The 24,542-nt window shown below is 34.8% G+C and overlaps 1 protein-coding gene across 4 annotated transcripts; it reads right to left on the minus strand.

Annotated features, from left to right (window-relative positions):
- Nucleotides 1–1,957: 1,957 nt before the first annotated feature.
- On the minus strand, nt 1,958–23,264 carry LOC145671375 (uncharacterized). Of its 4 annotated transcripts, none has more exons than XM_081740451.1 (9): nt 22,944–23,173; nt 16,307–16,486; nt 14,598–14,704; nt 10,383–10,666; nt 8,773–8,926; nt 6,798–6,938; nt 5,221–5,349; nt 4,232–4,393; nt 1,958–2,392 (listed from the first exon to the last, which is right to left on the minus strand). In XM_081740451.1, exons 2-9 carry the CDS (start codon nt 16,482–16,484, stop codon nt 2,102–2,104), a joined length of 1,446 nt encoding a protein of 481 aa, XP_081596577.1. In that variant the 5' UTR covers nt 16,485–16,486; nt 22,944–23,173; the 3' UTR covers nt 1,958–2,101. The 4 variants fall into 4 exon arrangements, with proteins under 4 accessions (XP_081596577.1, XP_081596576.1, XP_081596578.1 ...); XM_081740450.1 differs by having other exon boundaries at nt 6,771–6,938; nt 22,944–23,172; XM_081740452.1 differs by lacking the exon at nt 6,798–6,938 and having other exon boundaries at nt 22,944–23,174.
- Between the last annotated feature and the right edge of the window lie 1,278 nt (nt 23,265–24,542).

Below are 24,542 nucleotides of genomic sequence, written 5' to 3' on the forward strand. Positions count from 1 at the left end.
GTACAAATAATTTTATGGGTACAAAAGCTCCTAATTTCATGGGTACAAAACCTAATTTTATGAGTACATATATAGTCAGAAATAATATTAAGTATCGAATGGAGCTATCACTTCTTATATACCTCCAATCCATACTTAATATTGTTTCTGACTGTACCTATTATATTGATAAATACAAGTTGACTCAGTTAATACCTGTACATATCTCGATTACAGAAATTAACAGTACTTGCTTTCCCAGTCAACATTAAAAGTATATGGTAAAAATGTGACCGCGCTCTGCATAAAACTTAAGTGGGTGCGGGAAAACTTTCTGGCGATATAACGTGAGTCTGTTGGCCATTTTACAAGAAGAAGTATTAGTTTAATCTAAGTTTTAAAAGCTCTTAAATGGAAACAAGGGCCATGTGCATCATCTTAGGACTAGATTTGAATCTAAATTCATAGGCGAAGTCAGTTTTTCAGTATATGTACCCTGCTGCTTTTCAGCAACGAGTTTTTAAATGAGACTGAAATTAGGAACAGCATGCAGTTGGTTACAAAAACAGTAATAATGAAATACTTCTTTAATGAATTTCTCATGAAATGCTAGCACAAAATGAGTTGGGCTTTTTTTTTATTAAAATTATTTTTAAATAAATCCTACATAGCTGTCTCCAAAATGGCCTATAGAATACATTTTACTGCTAGAAATGTCGCGCATCCACCTAAACATCTTATAATTATACCTTTTTCACTTCAGAATATACAACATTCAGGGTGGTGGCTCTAACTTAGACTTACCTTGTATCATACATGGAATACTTTGTACCTAGTGACAATAATAGTCTTACCTATTGTTAAGTGCTCCACTCATTTCGGCACGGTTGTACGCATGTAATCATGTTTTGAACAATACACCATAATTCAACACAGGGATTGCAATCCATACTTTTGTGCAATAGTGTCCAAAAGATAATTGGCAAAAAAAAAAAAAATCCACACTTATTTCAAATAGGTCAACCCTATATTGCTAATTATTTTAAACACAAATATTTATTTGACCGTTATTCAACACAGGGATTGCAATCTATACTTTCGTAGTGTCCAAAAGGATAACAGCGAAAAAAGAATCCATCTTCTTTCAAATAGGTCATCCCTATATTGCTAATTATTTTAAATATATTTTTTTTATTTGAAATGTTTGCATACATTTTATATTAATGATAGCACTATACGGGTCCTACTGGAAGGACTCACCTCCTTATTATAAAACGCTGTTTTTCCGGGTTTCCTATAAGAAGTATCCAGCAAAGAATGAACAGCCATGTGATCTTACCCATCAAACATTACCTTTGGAAAGCATATCGCCTTTTGTGAACGAACAATCGTAACTTTTTTTTTTTCTTTCTTGTGCTAAGACTGGATGCCATACAGAACTGAAACGTTTTCTCCCTTACTTACGCTTTGCATTCTGCCATAAATATGCAAAGTTCTCCAGACTGTGGGAAAATAAAAGACCTTTTCGACGTTCTGCCCTTCTGGAAGGTTGTTTAAGTTACAAGTTTAGTGATCAAAATAATTAAAATACATAAAAATGCTACCCGTGATATTTTCACATCGAAGCTTTGCTTTTATCAACCCAATTAAAACAACATAATAGCTGAGCAAAGCACTACCTTTTATTAAAAGCTAAGTGTTTAGTTTTTAATAAAACGTACTTGTTTTGCTCAGCTATTATTTCATTTTATTTGGGAAATATGCCATATATTCTTCTTCAAGGTGCGCATTAGAAATGAAGAAAAAATACTTCAATTTGCGCGTGAAGACTCACCTAGATTAAAGCACCCCAAATTGAATAAAACAAATCCACAAGCTACGGGAAAGATTTCAAAAACGAGGTCGGACTGGACAGGTTTGTTGGAAGGGTGGAGGGGACGTTCTGATAGTGGAAACTTAAAGTGTTAACAGTTTATTGTTGACAACTTTTCCTGATATACATTATATAGTCTTAGTACATAATAAAAAAATATACCGTCTTAGTACATAATAAAAAAACATTATTTTAAAATGAAAGCCAAGTATATTGCTACTGTTTAATTACTAGTCCTCTTACAACCAATTACAATTTCAGTTTTTTTATAGTGTCCACAGTTCGCTGAGTTTGATACTTCTTTGGAAATTTATCATGAGTTAAAATAATGGTTTGTAATACTCCCAGAAACTGACCAAATGAACTTGGATAAGACAAATTCTTGACATAATAAACACATAGGAGCAGCAAGCAGGCCTCTTCAATATCACAGGTGTTATCAAGCTGCACTGTTTCATCACTTCCTGTCCACAGGATTTTGGACTCGGGGGCATAGAAAATGGCTGGTCCTGGAGGTTTCAAGCTTTCTTGAAACGTTTCCTATGATATATATGGAAAAGGAATGAGTTCAGATATGTTTAGTAAAACATAAGGAATAAAGTACATTTTTACATAAAAGAATAAAACCACCAAATAAAACTGCTGTGTAAAATATAGTTGTTTTATCAAGTATAACCACATCTAAATTGGAAAGTTGTTTACTATTGTTATGTAGACAAGTTAATTAAATACGACAAACAAATAGAAGCACTCCTTAGAAAGTTTAACAATATTAATTTTAAAATCGAGTTTACAAGATAATTTAAAACCAATATTATTTTTTTTCTGGGATCTGCTATGGCATAGCGCACATGTTCCAAACAACATTCTAAAGTAAAACCACTTCAAAGGAAACATACAACGTGATAGAATAATGTGTAAAACATGGAACATATGAGGTGGAAATAAGAGAAAACTTCCTTTTTAAGAAATTAATGAACATGTGTGGTTTCGGAGCTACAAACGCTCGAAGTTATGGTGGCATCGTCGCAAATGTCGTCATACCTCGACAAATAGTGGCGGCACGCGAGGTCGGTTTATAAAATCACAACTGAAATAGTACCCAATACATCTATATCAGCAATCCTTCTGATTGAGAAGTTCCGCATAGATAGGTCTTGCAATGTGAGGATTCCATTGTAAAGCAATCAAATGGTTTGATGAGATAAGCACAGAATATCTAAACAACAATTGCCGTTCACAAACACTGCTTGCTTAAATCGATGTACTGGGTTCTACTTCGAAATGAAATGAAATGAAATGAAATAAAATCTTTAAGTTTCACGTCCCACGGTTGTGCCGGTGCTGGTGTTGAGAAATGAATGAAATGGTGGAATGAAGAAAGTGGGAGGAAACGGGAAAACTGCGAGAAAACCCACGCACAAGGTGTTTATCCACCTCAAAGTTCACTTGGCGCAAGCCGGTATCGAACCAGGAACCCAATGCACCACTGAGCCACCGCAGCCCATTTTGGGTCCTACTTCGACTGTAATTTCTAAGTCGACACGATCTATATCATTATTTGTCAAGATACGACGTCTCTTGTGACGATCTCACCGTAATATTGAGAGCCTGTAACTGGGAAACTCCGTGTGTTTTGAATGTTCTGAGCTATTTTACTTTTTTTTTTTTTGCAACTCAACTACTCACACGTTTTGAGAACTCAATACAATTATCAATAAAATTATTTTTCTTTCATCTTACTTTATACATGGTATCAAATCACGATGATCCGGCAAAAAAAACTCCGAGGTATGAATTCGGATCGGAGTCCATCATTTGAGTACATACTTTAACTTCTTCAATTTTCCTTTACGCCTTAGTGGCGAACGGTGATAAAAGTATATGAAAGAAATTTCATCTTTGTGCACTATCATAGCTTCTGAAAATTTTAGATGCAGTAGTCTAGGGGAAAAATAGATCAAAATCGAATGACTTTGGAAGTTCCTTTCCCTCCTTTTCTAATAAACGGAAGTGGGCTTAAAAGTATCTTTTGTCTTAACAACGAAAAATATGGGGCATTTCTTTTCAAAAACAAGTACTGCTATTGCTACAACTGATACTATTCTTAATAAATAGGTAGTAGCGAAAATATGAAATATATATATTGTGTCCTATGCTGCATGAATCATTATCTTTCCTTAGCAGGACGGGTGAGAATGAAAATAAAGTTACATGTACTTAAGACCTTCAAATATCCCTGCTAAATTGAAAGGGACGACATTTTTAATTCCATAAGTCTTTCTGGAGGGTGGGGGGGTAATATCGAACAATCTTCAAACTGTTTTTTCTTTAAAACAAGACAAAAGGAAAGCTCATATCACTAAAAACTCAACGTACCAAATTGATACATCTGTTGGATCCCTTTGGATGGAGATATCGTTCCAAGGCCACCAAGTTCTTTTCAATATTTAAAGCATCTAGCTTATTCACTGCAGCTAGTAATTTCTTTTTCATTGCGTCCAAACATTTGCCAAATATTAATTCGGCTTCGGTTGCTAACTGAAACAAAAGATTAGTAGATTAGCACACCGTATAGAAATATTCTTTGGAAAAATAATATACTTTGATTTTTTTTTTTTAAGTTATGACATCTTTGACATTTTAGTATGCTACAAAACTGGTAATTTTACTTTAGATATTGGATACGCTTATTCTTGTTACAACTGTATTTTTGGCAGGGTTTACCGAAGTGAGCTGACCCTACTTGAAAAAAACCCGCCGCAGTTTTTGATTTTGTAAGTATATTACTTGTACAGCGGTGGACACTTCTAAATGGTACACCTTAGCCGTAAATCTCCATATGACTGTACCATTTAGAAGTATCCCCCGCTGTGCAACTAACCTGATCACATTGAAATTGACTGTACGAAATTTTGGACTTTTCTTTCGAATTAGATGCTTTAACGTTAAGGTATACTACAACATTCAATATATACTAATTAAGTCTTTTGTAAGACTTTAATAAAGATATCAATTTCACTGAATGAAAAAAAAAACTTGAGATAATTATAGGGCCTACAGGGTGGTCCTAAAGTATTTAAACATCCCTGCATTGATCAAATATAACATTCTAGCTTATAGGTTTATTTGCTTCGGCTGTTCCGAGCTTAAGATTAAGAAACTAAGTCTTTATGCAGCAGTGAGTAGAAAATTGTTGCAAAATGTAACAATGACAATCTTGAAATATAAATCATATTTCAACACTTTTACCCCAGAAACATTTAGATATACAGAAAAATTAAAAATAAAAATTACTAACAAAAGACGAGTTCGTACATTTATTGAAAAATGTAGCTGAAGTAAACACGTTTGCAAACTATTCTTACCAGTTTATGGTGGAGCAAAAAGCATGGCATTACGCTTACTTCCTTATCTTTTCTTGAAAGGAATGTCTTTCTTAGTAAAAACTGCAATCTGGTTATATTCGTTGGAGTTAAGGATTGTATTGGTGTTGCCTGGAAAATTTAGAGAAAAATAAAAATAGAGGTTTCAAAGGGAAGATAACTACAGAAGCTGCAACATCTAGTAAGAAAATGTTCCAAGTTAACTCTTATTATTGAAATTAATCTATTTACATCTAATAACATCTTGAAGCAAACTCAGAGCATGATGAAACATAATACTATAGGTGACTGATAAAGTATACACATCACAAAGGAAGATATTTCACTTCGAATTAAAAACACTAGAAGATATTTCTACAGATATTAGTTGCTTTCATGATCAATTACTTGAACACAATATATTGCAATATACTAATATCAATTCTCCTCTTCAAAGTTAGTGGTACTTGGTTTGTAATACACGTTATCTTGTACAAAAATTCAACATGTTATAGTGTTAAGTTCCTACACGTCTATTAAAAAATAAGAACTTCTATTTGTACTCCTCCCTCATGCTGTTTTCTTTTGCTGAACGAGAAACGTCTCTCGCAATATTAATAGTTCTGTCAGTGGTAAAGCAATTTGTCATAATTATTGAAATATTGTCCATCTTTACTACGATTTAAATATTAAGTCATTACAAAATTATACAACAATACAAAAATTACTATTAAATCAAATTGCGCGGTCCCAAGCACTTCTATTCCACCGAAAAATAAAACAATGAAATCTGAGTGTAACGTCCCACAATTATACCCGTTACGCTAAGGGAGACGAAGATTAAAGCAAGTGAATGATGGAAGAATTGGTGGAATGATAAAGTGGGGGGAACAAGAGAGTATCCCTAGAAAACCCACGAGCACAATGCTGTCTACCACAAATTTATTCGGCTGGGGCTCGAACCAGGCACCCCACGAACGAGAAGTGAGTGCTATATCAAAGCCACTGTACCCCCAATAAAAATTTAATAATGCACTTCTGTACCCTACTTCCATATAATCAAATTTTACTAAAATATACGGATATTGTATAAATAGGCTATTCAAAATCTCTTCCCAAATTTACTATAATTACTGATGACGATTTTAGCGATATCCGAAACATTGATGTTGCGATTCCTATTAAATTTAATTTAAAGTAATAAAATTCGCAAAAAAATAATATGAATAATAGCAAATAATAATAATAATAATAATAATAATAATAATAATAATAATAATAATAATAATAATATTCGCAAAAGATACGAAACAGTTAAAATTTCGTAGTGTTAAACTACCACAAACTATATTAAACAGGTTAAAAGAGTCAGCACTGATCTTAAGGCATCATCACAGCATTTGCGTCGTACGACTGAGAGAAACCAGTGAAAAACTTCAGTCAGGATAGGCGATTGTTGATCGCGAACCCAGGACCTTTATAATGCGAAGCCAACGCTATACCAATTGAGCTATAGTCACTCGGTAATGTAAAACAATACTTAATATGATTACCTCTAACTCTAGTAAGCAGTCACATACATTTTCTGTTGAGCTTGTTGAAGGTGAGCTAACATCAGATGCACCTGCCAGCGGTTCATTTGGTGCGACACGGATTTCTTTATATTTTGATCTCAATTTTTGTCTCTTTCTTCGCTGTGCTAATCTTCTTATGAAAATACCCTACAAAAAAGCAGAGGAGAGCATTTTTACTTTTGTTTTACCAATGATAAGCTAATTCATACTTATAAATCAAATGCTACTCCGCTTTAAAGCTGAAGCAACTCAAATCACAGTATCTACGAACAAGTAATTGGTCTATTACATGATTTTTTTCTCTGAGGTCATTACTGAGTTGATACCTCTTGCTGTTATAACAGCAGCTAGCCTTTCCGGAAGGTTCTTAACTAGGTTCTCAAGTTCGTCGGGGTTGGACAGTTGGGCACTGGAAGCTGCTCGCATCCCCCGATACCTCACCCACAGATCTCTTACCAAACGTGTTCTTTGGGATTGAGGTTGGTTTCTCAGGAGGCCGAAGAAAGTCTTGAATACTGTTCCTTTTATACCATGGCATTATTTTGAAACTAACAATAATCCATTCTTTAAAAGTGACATAATATTGAAAGCACTTCATTGCCTAAAAATTTACAGTACGAGAGTGTTTACGTTGCCCCGAACCACCAGTGGTCCTACAATGTAGTTGGTGAAACACTAAAATATTATGTCACGACCACCAACCTTGATGGGCTTTACTTACTCTGGCCTAAAATTACCTCCACCTTCCACCTACGCAGGACGAATGTCAGAATTGGTTGGGGGCCTGTTGAACTTAGCGGCTATTCCCTACTGGACAACTCACTAAGTGATATTCCACGATTACATCCTTATCGAAGTCCAATATTTGTGCATCACGCGCCATATCCTTTATAGCTCGTTGTGCAGCTTTGCGAAACATGGTTAAGATTACATGACTGCCAAACGAAGGCAATCACCAACTACCATAGTGTGATCAATAATTTTTGGTGGCTAGCTATTCGAACGTAAATGTTTTATTTTTTATTTAAAAAAAAAACTCTTAGAATTTAGTGAACCCTTACGAAGTTTAAAATTATTCCTCTCCAAAGTGTGTTAGTTCAACTTGAACTTAGTAAAGGTTATATATTGTTACCCCACGTGCGCGAATTGATGATAACATTAAAGAATAAACTGCTGTTTCATTGCTTATGCACTAACATGAACTAATCTAACCTTCATAATTCAAATAGAAACAGAAACAATTTATTTTTCCCGTGTATCAGGATATGTGGCACAGGCATGTAGAACTGTCCTTTCACTTCATAACCACACTGAATTATTCATGATTCTTGAAATACACTACTATGATCCTTATTTTCAGAGTTAAGGTATGTCACTGGATGTTCCAAGTAATAAACCGATACTTACCATCACTAGTCGTGAAATTGCTTTCACTATAAATATGGAGCAGCGGCTCCGAACTTGAAAATTCTACAAGTTAGGAGACTCGGTTTCTCCTCTCTGTTCATTAAAAAAAAAAAAAAAAAAAAAAAAAGCAAATTAACAATAGTTAAATTTTGTAATGAGATAGACGCTTAGGAATATCTATCGACTGATCTACTTAAGGTTTGGAAACATTTTAGTTTAAGCGATAAATTTTAAAACCTAACATCATACTGTAAGGGTTTTCCAATTCATTGCCTAAATGAAGTCACTTCCAAAACTGAAGTAGTTTATTCAATAGATATTCGTACGTATGATTGGAGACGTTTTTCAAAATTTCAGTATTGTTCTTCATTTCTGCCGTATTGTTAAAAATCTAAAGCAATGGGAAGGGGGAGGGGCGTAATTACAAAAACTTTTGAATCTCTATTTGATCCATAATATTTCCAAAGAGAATCAGGTTTATTGGGAAGAATTCAGGCAATTTTATTTTGAATCTAACATTCTTTAAGTTGGCGCATTTTCTAAAATACGGTAATAATAATTGAAATATACGTACAAATACTGGAGCGTTCTCATTTATTCTCTTCTGCTGTCTCTTCCCTTCAACGTCCCATTTCATATCTGGATATTTACTGGCTAAAGCTATTCCTAAGTCTCTGTAGGCCCAGCGATGTTCTTGGTGGTTGCCGTTCACAATGAGGTTGTGATCACTGAAATCAAATGTACGACATTATTCACTGAAAGGAAGGTAATAAAAACTACAACTTTAACTATGAAATAACTTATCACTCTCGAGTAAAATCGTTGTGGTAAACTTGCGGTGAACTGAACTGAAATAATAATCAATATTGAATTGAAACAATAATCATTATGATAAGTTGTCTATCAAACTGTAACTGATAAATTGTACTTTCGAGAAATGGGAATAAAATATCAATTATATGAATATGCTGAAAACCGCAAGTTACACAGTGACGTTTCAGATAGCAAAAGAAGCATTCTCGAGTGTAGTTTTTCGATTACATTTCACGCTGAAAGTAAACATATCTTTAAAGTAGAAAAGTTCGGTTGTGATCCTACTAAAAAAAAAAAAAAAAGTTATGTCTTTAAACTTATGTACATTCTACAGTACACTGGCTAGACCAAGTGTTTTCCAAGCTACTCGAATTAATAATTACGAACGTACAACAAAATCGTTGTAAATTTGTTGTGTGTAAGTGGTACTAAAATATGTTAATTATCTAAATGCGTACATAGATCTAATCACTACAGGAGAGAGAATAGTATGTATACATTTCAAATCAATGAACACCTTGGAAGCCGAACATATTTAAATCTGGAATTACGAGTTCAATGTCACGGACTTTGACTTTATAGCTTTTTGGCATCTTTCGCTCAAGTCGAGATGGATTAGATACAGTATGAGGAAGTTATCGACTGAAACGTTACATAAGCTGCCATCCCTGAATTACAAGGCATGGGTATCTGCCATGGAAATCGTAGGAGTTACAAATGTGATCTTCATGTTTCTATATTCCTGTTGGTATCTAGAGAAACGGAGTATAACTTATGAAAAATGTGAATTCTTTGTTCCCGAGTAACTGCACTATGATTTATACCTGCCGTTCTTTTTTTAAAAAATAAATAAATTAATAAAAATATGTAAGACATAAACTACTATGTTACTAGCATGCTACTGTGGAAACTGCTTGAGATAGCCATGTTTTTGATGTCTCTAAATATCCCATCACTAAATAAGCAATAAAATTCCGCTACATTTATCTTCTAGTAACCTGAACTAAATCGCAAACATTATCCACAAACAGTTCAATCTTTGCAGAAAGAACAATTTATTCCTATTATCGTTTTAAAACCGACTGAATTCTCTTACTAAGTACCTAGGTATATTATCCTTGAGTAAATATTCTAACTTAGATATAATGTAAAACAAAGGAACAAGCAACTGTACAAAATGATATTCTTATGTAAGAAGTAAATATATCTTAGAAATACATAATAGATGTAGACAAAATAGATAATATTACTTGAGTAATATTTTAAGCAAAGGTACAAACAGCTCTACATGACGAACTATTTCTAAATACGAAATTAATGTATATTTTTAGATAGCGAGTGAATTGCAAATAGGAAAAAATAGATACTTACTTCAAATGTTCAATCAATTCTGTTTTAAAGTGACTACTTCTTTCAGCATGCTCCTTTTCTGTCATCTCGTGTCCCTCAAGTAGCTGCATAACATATTTCGATGGTTTAAACGATTCCAAACGGAAGCGGTCTTCGATGGTACTACCTGGTACTGAATGTGATAGTTCATCGCATAGATTGTCTCTATTTTGCCTAATAGGCAATTGGTTGACTGAAGCTAATTCTTCATTTTCTTCTTCTTCAACTTCTTCTACTACCAAGTTGTCATCTATATACTCCATCACCTTCATACAAAAGATACAAATGCTCACATTTTAATAAATGTTAGATGGACGTTCATTAAGATTTATCACTCATGTTAACGTTTAACAGGTCATTCAATAAGTCCGTAGGATAAGTAAGAAAAAGACAAAATTTTGACAAAACTCGATTTCATTATTCAACATAGTTGCCTTCGAGGGCGATATAATGAGTATAGTGATTTCCCAACTTTTCGATACCACTTTTATAGTACGATTTCTCTTTCTCGTCAAAATAGGCCTCAGTTTCAGCGACGACTTCATCATTGGACTTAAATTTCTTTCCAGCAAGCATTCTCTTGAGATCTGAAAACAGGAAAAAGTCGCTGGGGGCTAAATCTGGAGAATATGGTGGGTGGGTAAGAAATTCGAAGCCCAATTCATTCAATTTTGCCATCGTTTTCATCGATCTGTGACACGGTGCATTGTCTTGGTGAAACAACACTTTTTTCTTTTGCAAATGTCGCCGTTTCTTTGCGATTTCAGCCTTCAATCGATCCAAAAGTGCACAGTAATAGTTGCTGTTGATGGTGGTTCCTTTTTGGAGATAGTCGATGAATATTATTCCGTTCGCATCCCAAAACACAGACGCCATCACCTTACTGGCCGATTGTTGCGTCTTTGTTCTCTTTGAATTCGGTTCGTCGACTGCTGTCCACTCAGCTGACTGTCTTTTGGATGCTGCTGTGTAATAGTTAAGCCATGTTTCATCCATTGTCACATATCGACGATAGAATTTCCTTTTATTGCTGTTTAACAGCGCCAAACACTCCTCTGAAGCATCGATACGTTGTTGTTTTTGGTCGACTGTGAGCTCACGCGGCACCCACTTTGCACAGAGCTTTCGCATACCCAAATGTTCGTGTAAAATGGTACAAACTCTACCATCTGATAGCTTTACAATGTCAGCTAGCTCGCGCATCTTCAATTTACGATCGTTCATAACCAATTTGTGGATTTTTTATGTTTTCTGGAATAACAGCCTCATTTGGGCGTCCACTACGCTCTGCATCATTTGTACGACCACGTCTAAATTCAGCAATCTACTTCTCTACCATTTGTCTTGATGGAGCAGAGTTCGAATAATGTTTATCAAGCCATTGTTTGGTTTCCACTGTAGCTTTTTCATCAAAAAGCAATGCTTTATTAAAACTCGAAATTCACTTTTGTCCATTGTTTCTGCACTAACACAAGTTGCTTCACACAAAAAGCTATAACTCACGAATCAATAGTCAGATTGCTGTCAAATGTATACACGTATTGTTTGAAGGTTAGTACTAAATAAAAATCATATGGCAAACAGTCTAGTAACGTCATCTCTGTGTCATCCTACGGACTTATTGAATGGACTGTTAGAATGAAACATTTTACAAATTCTATTCAAGGATTATTATTAAGAATGTTTATTTTTACCATTAGCACATTCCATTAACTTGGCAAACTTCAAAGATTTTTGTGATGGTTCCTTTGTTCAAACGTTTAAAAATTTCTGTGTCCAAATTTATTGCATTTATTTTTGATCCTTCGAAGCATTAAACAAGTCAGAACACTTCATTCACTGGTTTTCACCACTAACCAAATCACTATTATACAACGTTGGCAAAATGACAAACTTCTTGCTTTCGTCTGTGTAAAACAGCATTGGCCAAGGTGTATAAAGGTCTGTGCCAAGAACATTAATTTCCATAACCGAAACATCAACTTCTACAGCATTGGCCGATTTACAATACTGTTTTACATAAACAATGTTGCAAGTAAAAATCACTTTTTCTTCACAATAAATAATTCGAGATATCATACCAAACGAGTTTCTATTACTTACCATATTCCCCACGAATATTATATCACCAAGTGTGAATGGTACGTTGTTAATAAACACCTTTTTAAGATGAAGTGAACTTTTTCCAATCAATTGTTCACAATTATCAATACCGTTAACATGTTCTTCCTCAACAATAACATTTTTTGCACCTACAGTGTGAACTTTTACAGCAGGTTTAAATGCAAAAGGCTTCACTTTCCCTGTAGCATCCCAGAAATTTGCTGTAAAATTAAACTGAAAATATTCACTAACTGAAAAGGACAAATTCTTGAAATTAAAATACTTCTTATTTTTCGATACAGCATTCTTAGCCTCAAGCCTCATTGTCCAATGATGTCGTAACGGACCATATTGCCTGATTTGCTCACACACATGTAATAGCATGTGGTGTTTTGGTATGATATTGTCAGCGCCATAACACTCAACAAAATGTACATGATGTGATGCTATTAAGTTCTCCAAATATTCTAGCATATCCATATGCACTGCTGGAGACAGAACAATTTGTACAATTTGAACCAACTCCACCAAGCACTCGAGAGAAGCAGTGAAATTATTTCTAAAATATTTTCTTAATATCCACGGTAAGTGCAAAAGTAAATTCAAACAAGCGCTACCGGATAAGCTAACTTGTAAAGAGGTATCAATAGGTCTTGGATATAATGATTTACTCACTGAAGAATGGAACCTAAAGAGCTGTAACATTTCATTAACTTCAATCCTAGAGAATATTCTAGCTTCAATTGATGCTTTGAGGAATAAAGAAATTTCCCGTGGTGCCAACCCTTCTAAAAGAATATGGAAAACATCATATAATAGATCCTTGGTTAAAGAGAAATACGGTAAGTCAGCAAATATTGATTGACTATTGATGCCAAAGTCTCTTGATAACACATTTCTCTCTGCAACAGTTTCACAAGACATTAACTGGTGTACTTGGCATCTTATTTCGTCATCAGTCCTTAAGATGCATTGTCCATGATATGTAAGCTCTTTATATTGAGCAGGAGTAACCTTACATGTCCTACACGGCTGCTTTACTGAAGGGGAGAAGCCTTCCTTGAATCCTCCAATGTTATGGCAAGCAAGAGAGTCACCGGTATAAGCAAGAAGACATCCATGGAATACTTCATCTCCTTTATCTGTTTTGAAGCTCATTCCTGCAGTTCCCATAACATTTAAAAATTGAAAGAAGTCTGCCAATAGAGTTTGCTTATTCCCCAATGTTTTAATATCCAATGAATTTGATACTGCAAGTAAATGAATATGACTGAGCTTAGACCTTAAGTGGGTAGGGAGATTAAGAAACACGACATAGAACATCGTAATTTTACCCCTATTGGCACGCTTCATACCTAAAGGATTAGCTAACTCTATCTCATCATGATATAATAGCAATTGGATCACATTTTCAGGGTACTGCTGTAAAATTGGATGATTGCTATACCGCTTCCCACTAAAGAAATCAAAAAGGACACCATCACTATTTTCAGACTTAAAAGGATTACGGAAAAACTTAAGATATTCTGGCACTTTCATTAAGTTTGAAACTAGACTGTACATCTGCACAAAATATCCTTTTTTCCCTGACGATAAAACACATTCACTTGGAGGTATATATATACCACGCTTCTCATAAAATTTCTTCCTCTGATAGTTTGTTGCTAATGCTGTGAAATCTGTACTAACATTAGTCGTTTGAAACATTGCTCCTACAGTTTCTACTACACTGTTAACTAAACACTTTTGTGCTCTATATCTACCTTCCAACTCTAAACACAAATTTGCCAACATGTCATTTTGTACTGTTGAAATGTCCCTTGAATTATCTACATTTTGATTGAGATAATTTTCAACTACCTCTGATGAAGTCTCATTTGCATAAAGATTACCACACATAAGTTTTTGGAAGCAATAACCCACATGTCGCACAAATGCAGCTTTAAATTTAAATTCAGCGTTACAATAAGAACACTTTAATTTTCCATGACTCGTTACCATATGTTTGACGAAAGTTTCCAGTTTTTTTGTGTAGAACCCACATATTGAACACTGATGTCTACACTTTTCAGTGATATTCGCGACCGTCATTACCTGTTCACCAGGCAGATGAAAACTTGCTGATGTTCCCGCTACGGTGCTGTGATCAGGTATAGCTGCTGTGGAGCTCCCACCGCTTGGAAGATGTCTTTCTTCCTGATCTGAAAATTATTTAAACAAATTAGCATCATATGTAACTTGATAAACACCTGTAAAAATTTACACCTACAGAAAGTGTTTTAATTGAAGACTCCAGAAAAAAATGTATTCCCAGTACAGAGCAGGGTGGGGTTGACCGCAGCGATAGCGTTACTTTAACTTTTACAGAGTTCCACAAATTCTGTAATACCAATTTTCTCTCCAGTAGCCACTGTCTTTCCCATAGCTATCCTCACGTCTCCGTTTTATTAGTGACTTGTTCCTACTAATAATTGTTAATATTGAAACAGACTATCATATAAATACAGACTGAACACACAGAGGGTGAAAAACATAGTAAACATTATTTCAACATTCAGATGTATTTTCTTCTGGTCAGCGTGGCTATTGAACTTGCTTTCATCCCTATCGATGATACCTACAAGAATTAGCATAGCATAATATGGGAAAAGAAAAACAGTTCGAAAGAAAGAAGTATTTTTAACAACGTCGACCTGTTCCTCAAGTAGCACACAGCCTAACAGTTCGCACTGTCGCTATTCGAAAACAAAGTCTCAAATTAAAACACTTCCCACAAGTGGGAATGAGGAACATATAGCAAGAAGCACAAAATAGAAAATTTAAGACAGAATTAAATACAGTAACCGAAATAACATCATATGGCTTATTCTGTTGACTCTTTCAAGCGACAAATTTTGTGGTTCATCTTTTCATAATTTTTCTGACCATCTAAAAATATGTATGCAAATCCCTGAAGAAATTTTCAAATTCTTCCCTGGTGAAAACTGATTTATATGACGTTCTCTGACTTTCCTGATCTGCGAGAACCGTGATTTTAGTCAAATAAAAGACAGACGGTCATTAAGACATGAAAAACCACAATTTTGATTTTCCTCATTTGTTAATATGTAAAAGTAGATTATGAGACATAAGCATTGTGCAACTTTCAGTCCTCCAAAAAAATGTCTTCTTACCGGCATGTATCCCCAAAGATCAAGGTCGCGGACTCACTTGTTAGGGAAAACATGAAGGCATATATTAATGAAAGTAGAAAACAACCGATTTAAACTTACTTTTACACACCAGATCCTCTGTAAGTGTGAATTCCATAACTTACAAAGAGTGAAAAAATTTCATGGCTGGACCGGGACTTGAACCAGTGATGTTCAGCATACCGTGCCGGTGCGTTAACCACTACGCCACCCAGTCCGCTTCCTAAAACAGTCAAACAGTCTCTCACTCCTGTAGTCGGTACTCTCCACTCCGAATTAAGTTTAAATCCATTATTTCCTCCTTTTATTAATATATGAAATCACAACTGTCAAACGGTGTTCTCAATATATGGACAATGGATTGCCCAAGCACAGCAGCTAGGCTGTGATACAAGCCATCTGGTCTGAGTGGAGAGCACCGACTGCAGGAATGAGAGAGTGTTTCGCTGTTCTGGGATACGGAATGGGCAGCGTAGAGCCCCGTAGAAGAAATTGCGAGAGAAAATTTCGAAATATAGGCGAAGATAATTTCATAAGAACACCTGGAGGTGAGAAAATTTAATATTTAAAATGTGTTCTATATTCTCAATCAATAATTAAAACGAGTCTTACCTATTAGCACATGTTTTAATGGAGGATGGGCACAATCCATGCACCACCCCATGCTGAGAACTGCCGATGCTAAACAACTCCCTTCCATATCCCCTACAACAAGGCGAACGAACTGATCGCATTCGCAGTCGCAACAGCGTCCTCGTTTCTTCCCTCGTTTATCGAGGTTTGTCTCCATGTCTGAAATGTGAAGATAAATTTTACACTTGATCTAATTATGCCGTGAAAAGTTAAGCAGTAAACTGTTTTCCAAACTTTACAATAACTATTTACTACTCGCCTAGTCATGGGTGTAGTCACACATTTGAAGGAGAGTATACCCAATCAACTACTAAGAGTACCAACTACTAAGAGTTATAATCAGTCAACAGGACCTACATCCGAAGTGGTTTGTTTCCTGTCACATCAGATTTTTTTTTTTAATTTTAACAGTAATTTCGAAGCTCCCGCCATCGATAACATTGATCACTTGCACGGAGCCTGAACCCGGGGATTGTTGCAATTTCATACCTTTATCTCAAAAACACGACGAACTAATCAATTATTACTGTGTGTTTCAGATGTAAAGCATCACGGGCAGTGGCCAATGGAGCACGATATTCCGCGCGGTGTTGCCGGATTTCGGACTCCCTTTCCCTTCTTGCTCTTCCTCCAGTTGAGATAATGACACATACATTGACAACATTATTCACAATGTAAATGTACTATTCCAGCAAACTCAAGAATTTTGACTGTGCATCCTAGAAGTATATATAGCAACTAAATTACTTGCATGTTAATTTTTCCAGTGGAAATGCTAAACACTTGTCTTCAACACTACTTTCACTATCATCTATGTCAGTTAATATTTCGTCTTTGTCTGAATCTGAGTCTTGTAAATTTATTTTTATGGGTTTCAAAAACTGTAAACACAAAAAATAATTCTTCGAGCTTGACTTCGTAGCACTTGAAAGAAAAAGAAAAAAAGGAAGACAGAAAATAAAACTTTTGCTGTACTCGGTTTGCTTAAAGACATTGTCAACTACAATTTTGGAGAATAAACGAACTACCACGAAAGAAAGCAACAAGACACTGATGATTCTCTTAAGTTAGTTCCTACACAACTAGCCTCTTTGTTTCCTTCTCAGTTTTCATAACAAGTAGCAAGCTTTTGCTTGGTGTAGGTGCCACGAAAGTAATCCATATGATTCCTAAGCAACTCGATATGCTCGAGTTTGTTTTGGATTACGATAATTTATGACACCATTCAGACGCCTGATGCTTTTGATTCCTTTATAGAGGAGAAAAGGGGGTGTTAAAAGTCGCACATAATAAGGCAGTGGAACGTGAAAGAGAAAAGAAACAGAAAAAATACTGCGCCTCTTCTGTCGAATAAGAAAGGGTCTATCTTGAAGTAAATTTCAAAACAAGTTACAAACTTCCCATGTTTTATTCTTACGATGTTAGGCGAATATACAGTATATGAATCAGATTGCAAAGGTATGTAGCCACGGAGAAAAGGGGGCTCTATCTTTCCGAACTATTTCCAGCTCCAAAATGAGGTTCGTCTGGTATATGTTTAATAAACTTATTTACAAGTTAACGCAAATGAAGGACTTTATAATAAAATATGAAAATTTAGAAAAAAATCAATCATCATCAATACGGTTTCTATACCTAATTGAAGCAACTAAAATTATTCATATGCTTTATATTCTCATTTCCCTAACTGGGTGCACTGTGAACTCACTACTATATTATTGCATAATAATATCGGAGTTAATATTTTTTCGATGTTTTTTTTTCCTTTAGTATTTTAACCTACATAAACACAAAGTTAGATAAACAGACTGCTATAAACAGCATTTATTTTCTTATGAATAGCTTATTGATTCATCTTTTACACTCCGGTTTTTAACTTCAGTACTGTCAAGATCCGTCTTTTGATAAGGAAGTATTGTGAGAATATAATATGCGCATAGTATGTATGTATGTATGGTGAGTTAAAATCCTTTTATGTTGCGAAAGAGGTAATTTGTTCTGCTTTTAATATGTGAAAAGCTTGCCTCCCCCTGAAAGTAATGTTCTCCTAGAACAACCTGCTGGCTACACTCCTGATTATCCTCTAATAAAAATTGTGAGTTTTATTTGCAAATCGAAACAAAATCCACTGGAAATTAGACGCGGGACTCAACGCTCGTTTTACTAATTGTTTTATATGGAAACCTTTCAAAGCGTCTATCATGACAACCAGTTGACATAGAAAGATGTAGTTTACACGTATTTGTTCGTAATTCTTTTCTCTACTTGGTAAAGTGAGCAGTTAATGTGCTAGTACAATATTTCTAAGTAGCGCCTGTGATATTGTCAAGATTCGCAGTAGCGCGAGAAGACAGCGTGCAGAACTGCTTGTCGTGAACTATCAACACCGCTCAATGCCAATTGGACGCCGTGTGAAGCCAACTCAAGGCCATGTCGTTTCCCATCTGAAATAGTGTGTTACTGCACCATTCAACATTAAACTCTTTCAACTGCGACATCCCTTTGTGCGTGGGGCAGCCGTCACCAACAAGGAAGGAATGCAAGTACCAATTGGAAGTTCGTACTACAAGTGGCTGTAATCAACGTGGGGCATGTGTGTTTATCATCTCAGTAATTATTATTATTATTATTATTATTATTATTATTATTAATAATAATAATAATAATAATAATAATAATAATAAACTAAAATAATTTCTGTTAATAAAATGTTGGAAACGAAGTAAAAAGGGATTTATGTTCCAGCAAGGTTGGCTGGTTTAAACCAGTTGTTTTTCTCAATTGGTTTTAAGCAAAAAGTTAAATTTAAAAACAAAGATCCAAAAATCGCATGAAATTAAAAAAAAAAAAAAAAAATCTCTCAAATGCAAACTGAATAGTGGTTTGAATGTTTAAGCCAATGGTTACCAAGCTGGAAGACATGCTTCTCTGAAGGAGAGGGGCATGAAGGGAAAGTAATTTGGATGCAAGCTACTAAGAGAAATAAACTACATTTGTAATTACAAATATTACGAATGGTGAAACCAGCAGCCATTAAATACCGTAAAACACACAGTAATGAGTAAACAAAGCTTGTAATAAAAAATAATACTGCACTATAATGCTGTGCACAAGTGTTGTTGGAAATCGCTATAAATTAGTGAGATTTTTCTTAATAGCATTGAAGCTTTGAGAATTTTCAATGTTTTATCTGAAATCGCAAGAGTCAGAGAAAAAGCACGTAATAGCAACGAGCGAAAATGAGCGTTGGGAGGAGAGGGAGCAAGAAGTATGCAGGGTTGTAACAGGGATGCTAGGTAAGAAAGGTTAGGAACCAGTACTTAAAGCAGTAGGTCACGTTAGGCTTCAAGAACATTAAGCCTAAACAAACTAGACGAAACCAAATTGAATGTAGTCTATCTGCTTGCTTGAATGCCTGTTGTTTCAGGGAGGACAAGAAAGAACCTTCCTAAATCTATAGATAAAAGTTGAGAAAATTTATAGACTGCATTCGTGGCTTATCAGTTGAATTAATGCAATGTGGCGGAACGCTCGGTGTAGCTTTAGAAATGTGGGGGAACACACTCTGGGTATCAATATTAAATTAAATCCTCTAATAGATCGAAGAACAATATTAATATCTAGGATTCCGGGGAAACGCGTTTAAGACGAAATAAAGTAGGATAACGTATGTTCTATTTTCTGGAAACTGGGGAAATTTCGTCCTAATGTAGACAAAATGCAGTTGTATCTCTCCGGCATTCCTACCAATTTTACTATCAGATTTTAAATAGTACATGAGAATCGTGTCAAATTAAAACAATGTACTGTAAATAAATTACACACTACTTTGCAGGGTTAATATAGAAAAATGAAATAAAATCTTTACGTCCCACAGTTATGCCGGCTAGGTTAAAGGAGACGCGATGATAATGAATGAAATAGTGGGATAAAGAAAGTGGGAGGAAACGGGAGAACCCCGAGAAAACCCACGCTAACGGTATTTGTCGATGACAAAAGATCACTTGGCGCGAGCTGGGAACGAACCAATGACCCCATGCACTAGACGTGAACGTTCTACCACTGAGCCACCGCGGCCCAGATTTTATATAGAAAAGCATTAAAGGAACAGTCTAATATTGGATTTATTTTCTGTGAATGCACAACCGACTACATTGGTTAATAAAATCTTCAATCTTTAAATCCTTCAAGAATTTGTACCTTTATCAAGTAAAATTACATTTAATCAAATGTTTAAACTCCGGATTATCTAATTCACAAGGAGTGTGACTAGCCTATATCATGTAACTTTCAACATTAAAAAGCAACAAATACATATTATATGGAATCAAAGGAGCGCACTACTCGAAATAATTGTTGAAAAATTAAAATTCTTCCACTAATTTTCTTCTTATTGTTTCCAAAATAATTTGTGCTGGGCGACATTAAAATATCTCATATAGCATAGTTAAAATTCAAGAAAACCATAATAAGCAATTGTTGAAGAATCACAATTCTTTTACGATTTGCGTGTAAATATAGTGTTCGGATGTACACATAAAAACTAAAGTGCAAAAAACAAAAGAACCTGTGTTAGGTGGCTACTAAAAACCACAAACGCTATTTAACCCAGTTAGGGCAGAGCGAAGCTGGAAGACCTGGGCGTCAGCAAGGGTGCGTCCGAAGGGCGTAGGCGCGTCAGCGAAGGTGGGTATACGCATATACGAGGGTAGTGATAATGAGTGTGTTTTGGCATGGCAATAACGCGACTTTCAATAACACTTGCCATGGTTTCATACTAGTAGAGCTCCACTTGTAAACAAAATACAGCTTTTGTAAGCTGTGCGAAATGCACCGCTGATGGATAAAAGTTTCTAATGCAATCATCTTTCTCTTATTTTATCCGTCGTAAAGCACTTGTAATGATTTTACACTAGTAACCCTACATCTATAAACGTTATATGTAGGTGTATTACTTTGTATTTAATTCTATCGGTTGCAGAAATTTATTATTTATAAATATGTTTTGGTAATAGTATACATGAGAACGCCGTGATCTGCGTTTCTTCTGTGTTCTATTAACACTTCTACATAAAATACCATAAATTTTCTACGTAGTGGAATAGTAAGAAGTATCCGTGTGCACAAGACATGCGATATGCGTTAAATCCCCCCCCCCCTCTTCACACACACACATAGTCATAGATAAAGTACAAGGGCACTACACATGCAGATATAAAGTACAGGTACGTTCTTTTTTATTTTCGTATCAGTCGATAAGTAAATCAAAGTCGCTTTGTTACCCCCTTGGTAAGTTTGTAGATACTCAATGAATAATCCCTAAAGGTATGAGCGTCCAGTTCCTTCGGGAACTGACACGGCTTTACGTATACTATATCCTATGTTTTTTTGATGCAAAGTATTGAATTTTACCTGTACATCTTTCAAAAAATGTGATGCACCAAAAGTAAACCAGCACTCCCGATCTCATCCTATCCAACTTATCCTTACCTTACTCTACTCTACCTACCCCCTTTTAAAGCGGCCCTAAATTTGATGATTTTTAAATCTTCGTAGCTATTAGGCTTTTTGTCGAAAACCAGACGGAATACCAATTTCGTGATAAATGCCCATAAAGCATCACTCCTTATAATCTCGTACTTATTTATTTATTTTATTTATTTATTGAACAAATTCCCAGATACAGCATAACTTTGTCATTTTACACAGGGACATGCTAACAAAAGAAAGAAAAAAAATAAGACAACAATATCAACAACATAGAAAAAAAAGAGTGTAAAAGTAAAACTATTCCCTCAAAGCTCGTTTGATTGCTCTTTCAAACACTTATCCCCAATATATAAATTTGCAAACATCAAACGCAATATTGGTCACAAGACTAAACCAAGATGCACTTATTCTTTCTATGAACATAAAATAATAGGTGCCTTTTAGTGGCCACCTAGCACAATTTGTTTTGTGTTTTTGCACTGTAGTTCTTATGCATATTTCCAGTCGCCGGTATTTATATGCAAATCGTAAAAGAATTGTAATTTTTCAGTAATTGCTTCTGATGGCCCCCTTGAATTTTAACTATGCCATGTGAGATATTTTCATGTCTCTCAGTGCAAATCATTGAGGACACAATAAGAAGGAATGAGTAAAAGTATTCTAAATTTTCAGCAGTTATTTCAAGTGGTGCTCTAAAAGTAAATCTGCGTGCAATAATATTTCAATTATATCGTACGTTTCTAATTTTCGTAAGTATTTATTTTATATTGTTAGGACATGATCACACCTCGAAAAAGCAAAAAAAAAAAAAAAATCTAGATATCACCTTATGTTATTATTTTCATCACACTTATTATACTAAACGAATTAACGATACGACAAATGTGGTGCAATAATCACATGAGTTTCTAGAACATTCGAAACTCGTAAATTTGATGTAAAATGAAAAAATAATAAAATAAAAATTCTATTTTCATTTACTTAGGCCTGCATTTCGTAATCGGTTGTATTTCATAGGAACACTGTTTAACTATGAAATATTATTACTGTATAACTATAAAATACTCTGTAGATAATTAATTTACAACATCCAAATGCAACTACAAATACAGGATATTCCACTTACTTTTATAATAATCCCTTTCGTTGGTTGCAGTAATCTATAATCTTCACTCAACTAACGAATGCACACCACAACACCACACCGACTAAAGCAATATGGCGTCTGTTCAGTTGGTTATACCTTCTACTGTTGTCATGGGTACATTCTTCGGTACGAATTTACTGTACCCATAAATCTTCCATGTACCCACTAATTCATGGGTAAGAGGCTGAGATACGGTGTGTACCCACTAAAGTCTTCGGTACATTGAATTCTCATTGGTACATCAGCGAAGTACCTTCTATTTCATGGGTACTTGTACAAAATCATGGGTACTGTTTTTAGAGTGTATAATGGATTGTCCGTGGAAGTACTTTCTTAAATTATTTGGTTAGTTCATCAATATTTCCATTTTGACAATCTATGGATTGGATTGAATTTTTCCGTGAGTGGACTGTTCGTGTGGGTGATCAAGTGAAATCAGTAATTATACCGATTATGTGAAAGTTTTCGTTAATATTGCTATTTCCTCAATCTACGAGTTAAGTATGGAATTACTCTCCCACTTCGGCAAACTATTATGCTATTTAAAGACGTACCTAGGCATAAATGTGTAGTCCTATGTAACGAAGAATTGCTGTTCGTAACTTAGCCTATACAATCTATTAGGTAAGTTAAAGACTTACTTTCTAATATTGTATTTAATCTTCTCAATAAGTGCAATTCTGACTACTAGTTGTTTCAAATAATGAGGTTATATAGCATAAGATAGATATCATTGTATGTGGTTAGTTCACATTATAATTATTGAAATTACTTTCAGAAGTATAACAGAAATAGTTGTTTTGCAATAACATTACTTATACCCTAAAAATATATCTATATTATTGAGAAATTGTATATATCTATTTTGTATTCAATTGATACGATTCTTTGTTATAAAGAAGGTTCGTTTAAATTCCTAAAAATTTTATTTTTGTCTAGTATAACCCACGACATTTCATTAGATTGAGAAAAATTAGTGGTAGGAAGTCATTCGAATTGCATTACATGTATGGAAATTAGTATTTTAATATGAAATATAAACAACGTGTGTGAGATAAGATATTGGACCGGAGTTCCTCCAACATCCGCATTTCACCTTTATTTGTATTACTAAAAAATATACCCGAGAGTATTAAATAAGATTGTGTAGTGGGCATTTGAGTATTTTATTATTCTAAGCTCACTGGCCGATTCAGAATTCGTCCCTTGATGAATTTTGTTACAGTATGCTGTTAAAAATGTGATTGTTTCTCATCTTAAGTTTAAAATGCTACAATAGCTCTGAAGAAACTGGCAAGCAAACAATAGCTAGTTATCCAACAATAGCATTCATGGAAATTCATAATTTCTTGTTAACGCAATCTAAACCCATACCCATTTGGGACTCTTTTACTCCAAAACTAGTGTGGTATACGGATGCTACTCCATCCGGTTTAGCCGTAGTGGATCAAGAAGGTGCAATTGTTTTTCAGTGGACAGCCTTAAAGTGTTTTCCCATCTTTGTGATGGAATTTTTGGCAGTTGCCTTTGCAGTAATTTTAGCATACCCTAAACGTGTTTCCATATATTGTGACAACC

The sequence above is a fragment of the Thermobia domestica genome, chromosome 15 (genome assembly GCF_964235325.1).
Source record: "Thermobia domestica chromosome 15, izTheDome1.hap1.1, whole genome shotgun sequence".
Taxonomy (NCBI): Eukaryota; Metazoa; Arthropoda; class Insecta; order Zygentoma; family Lepismatidae; genus Thermobia; species Thermobia domestica.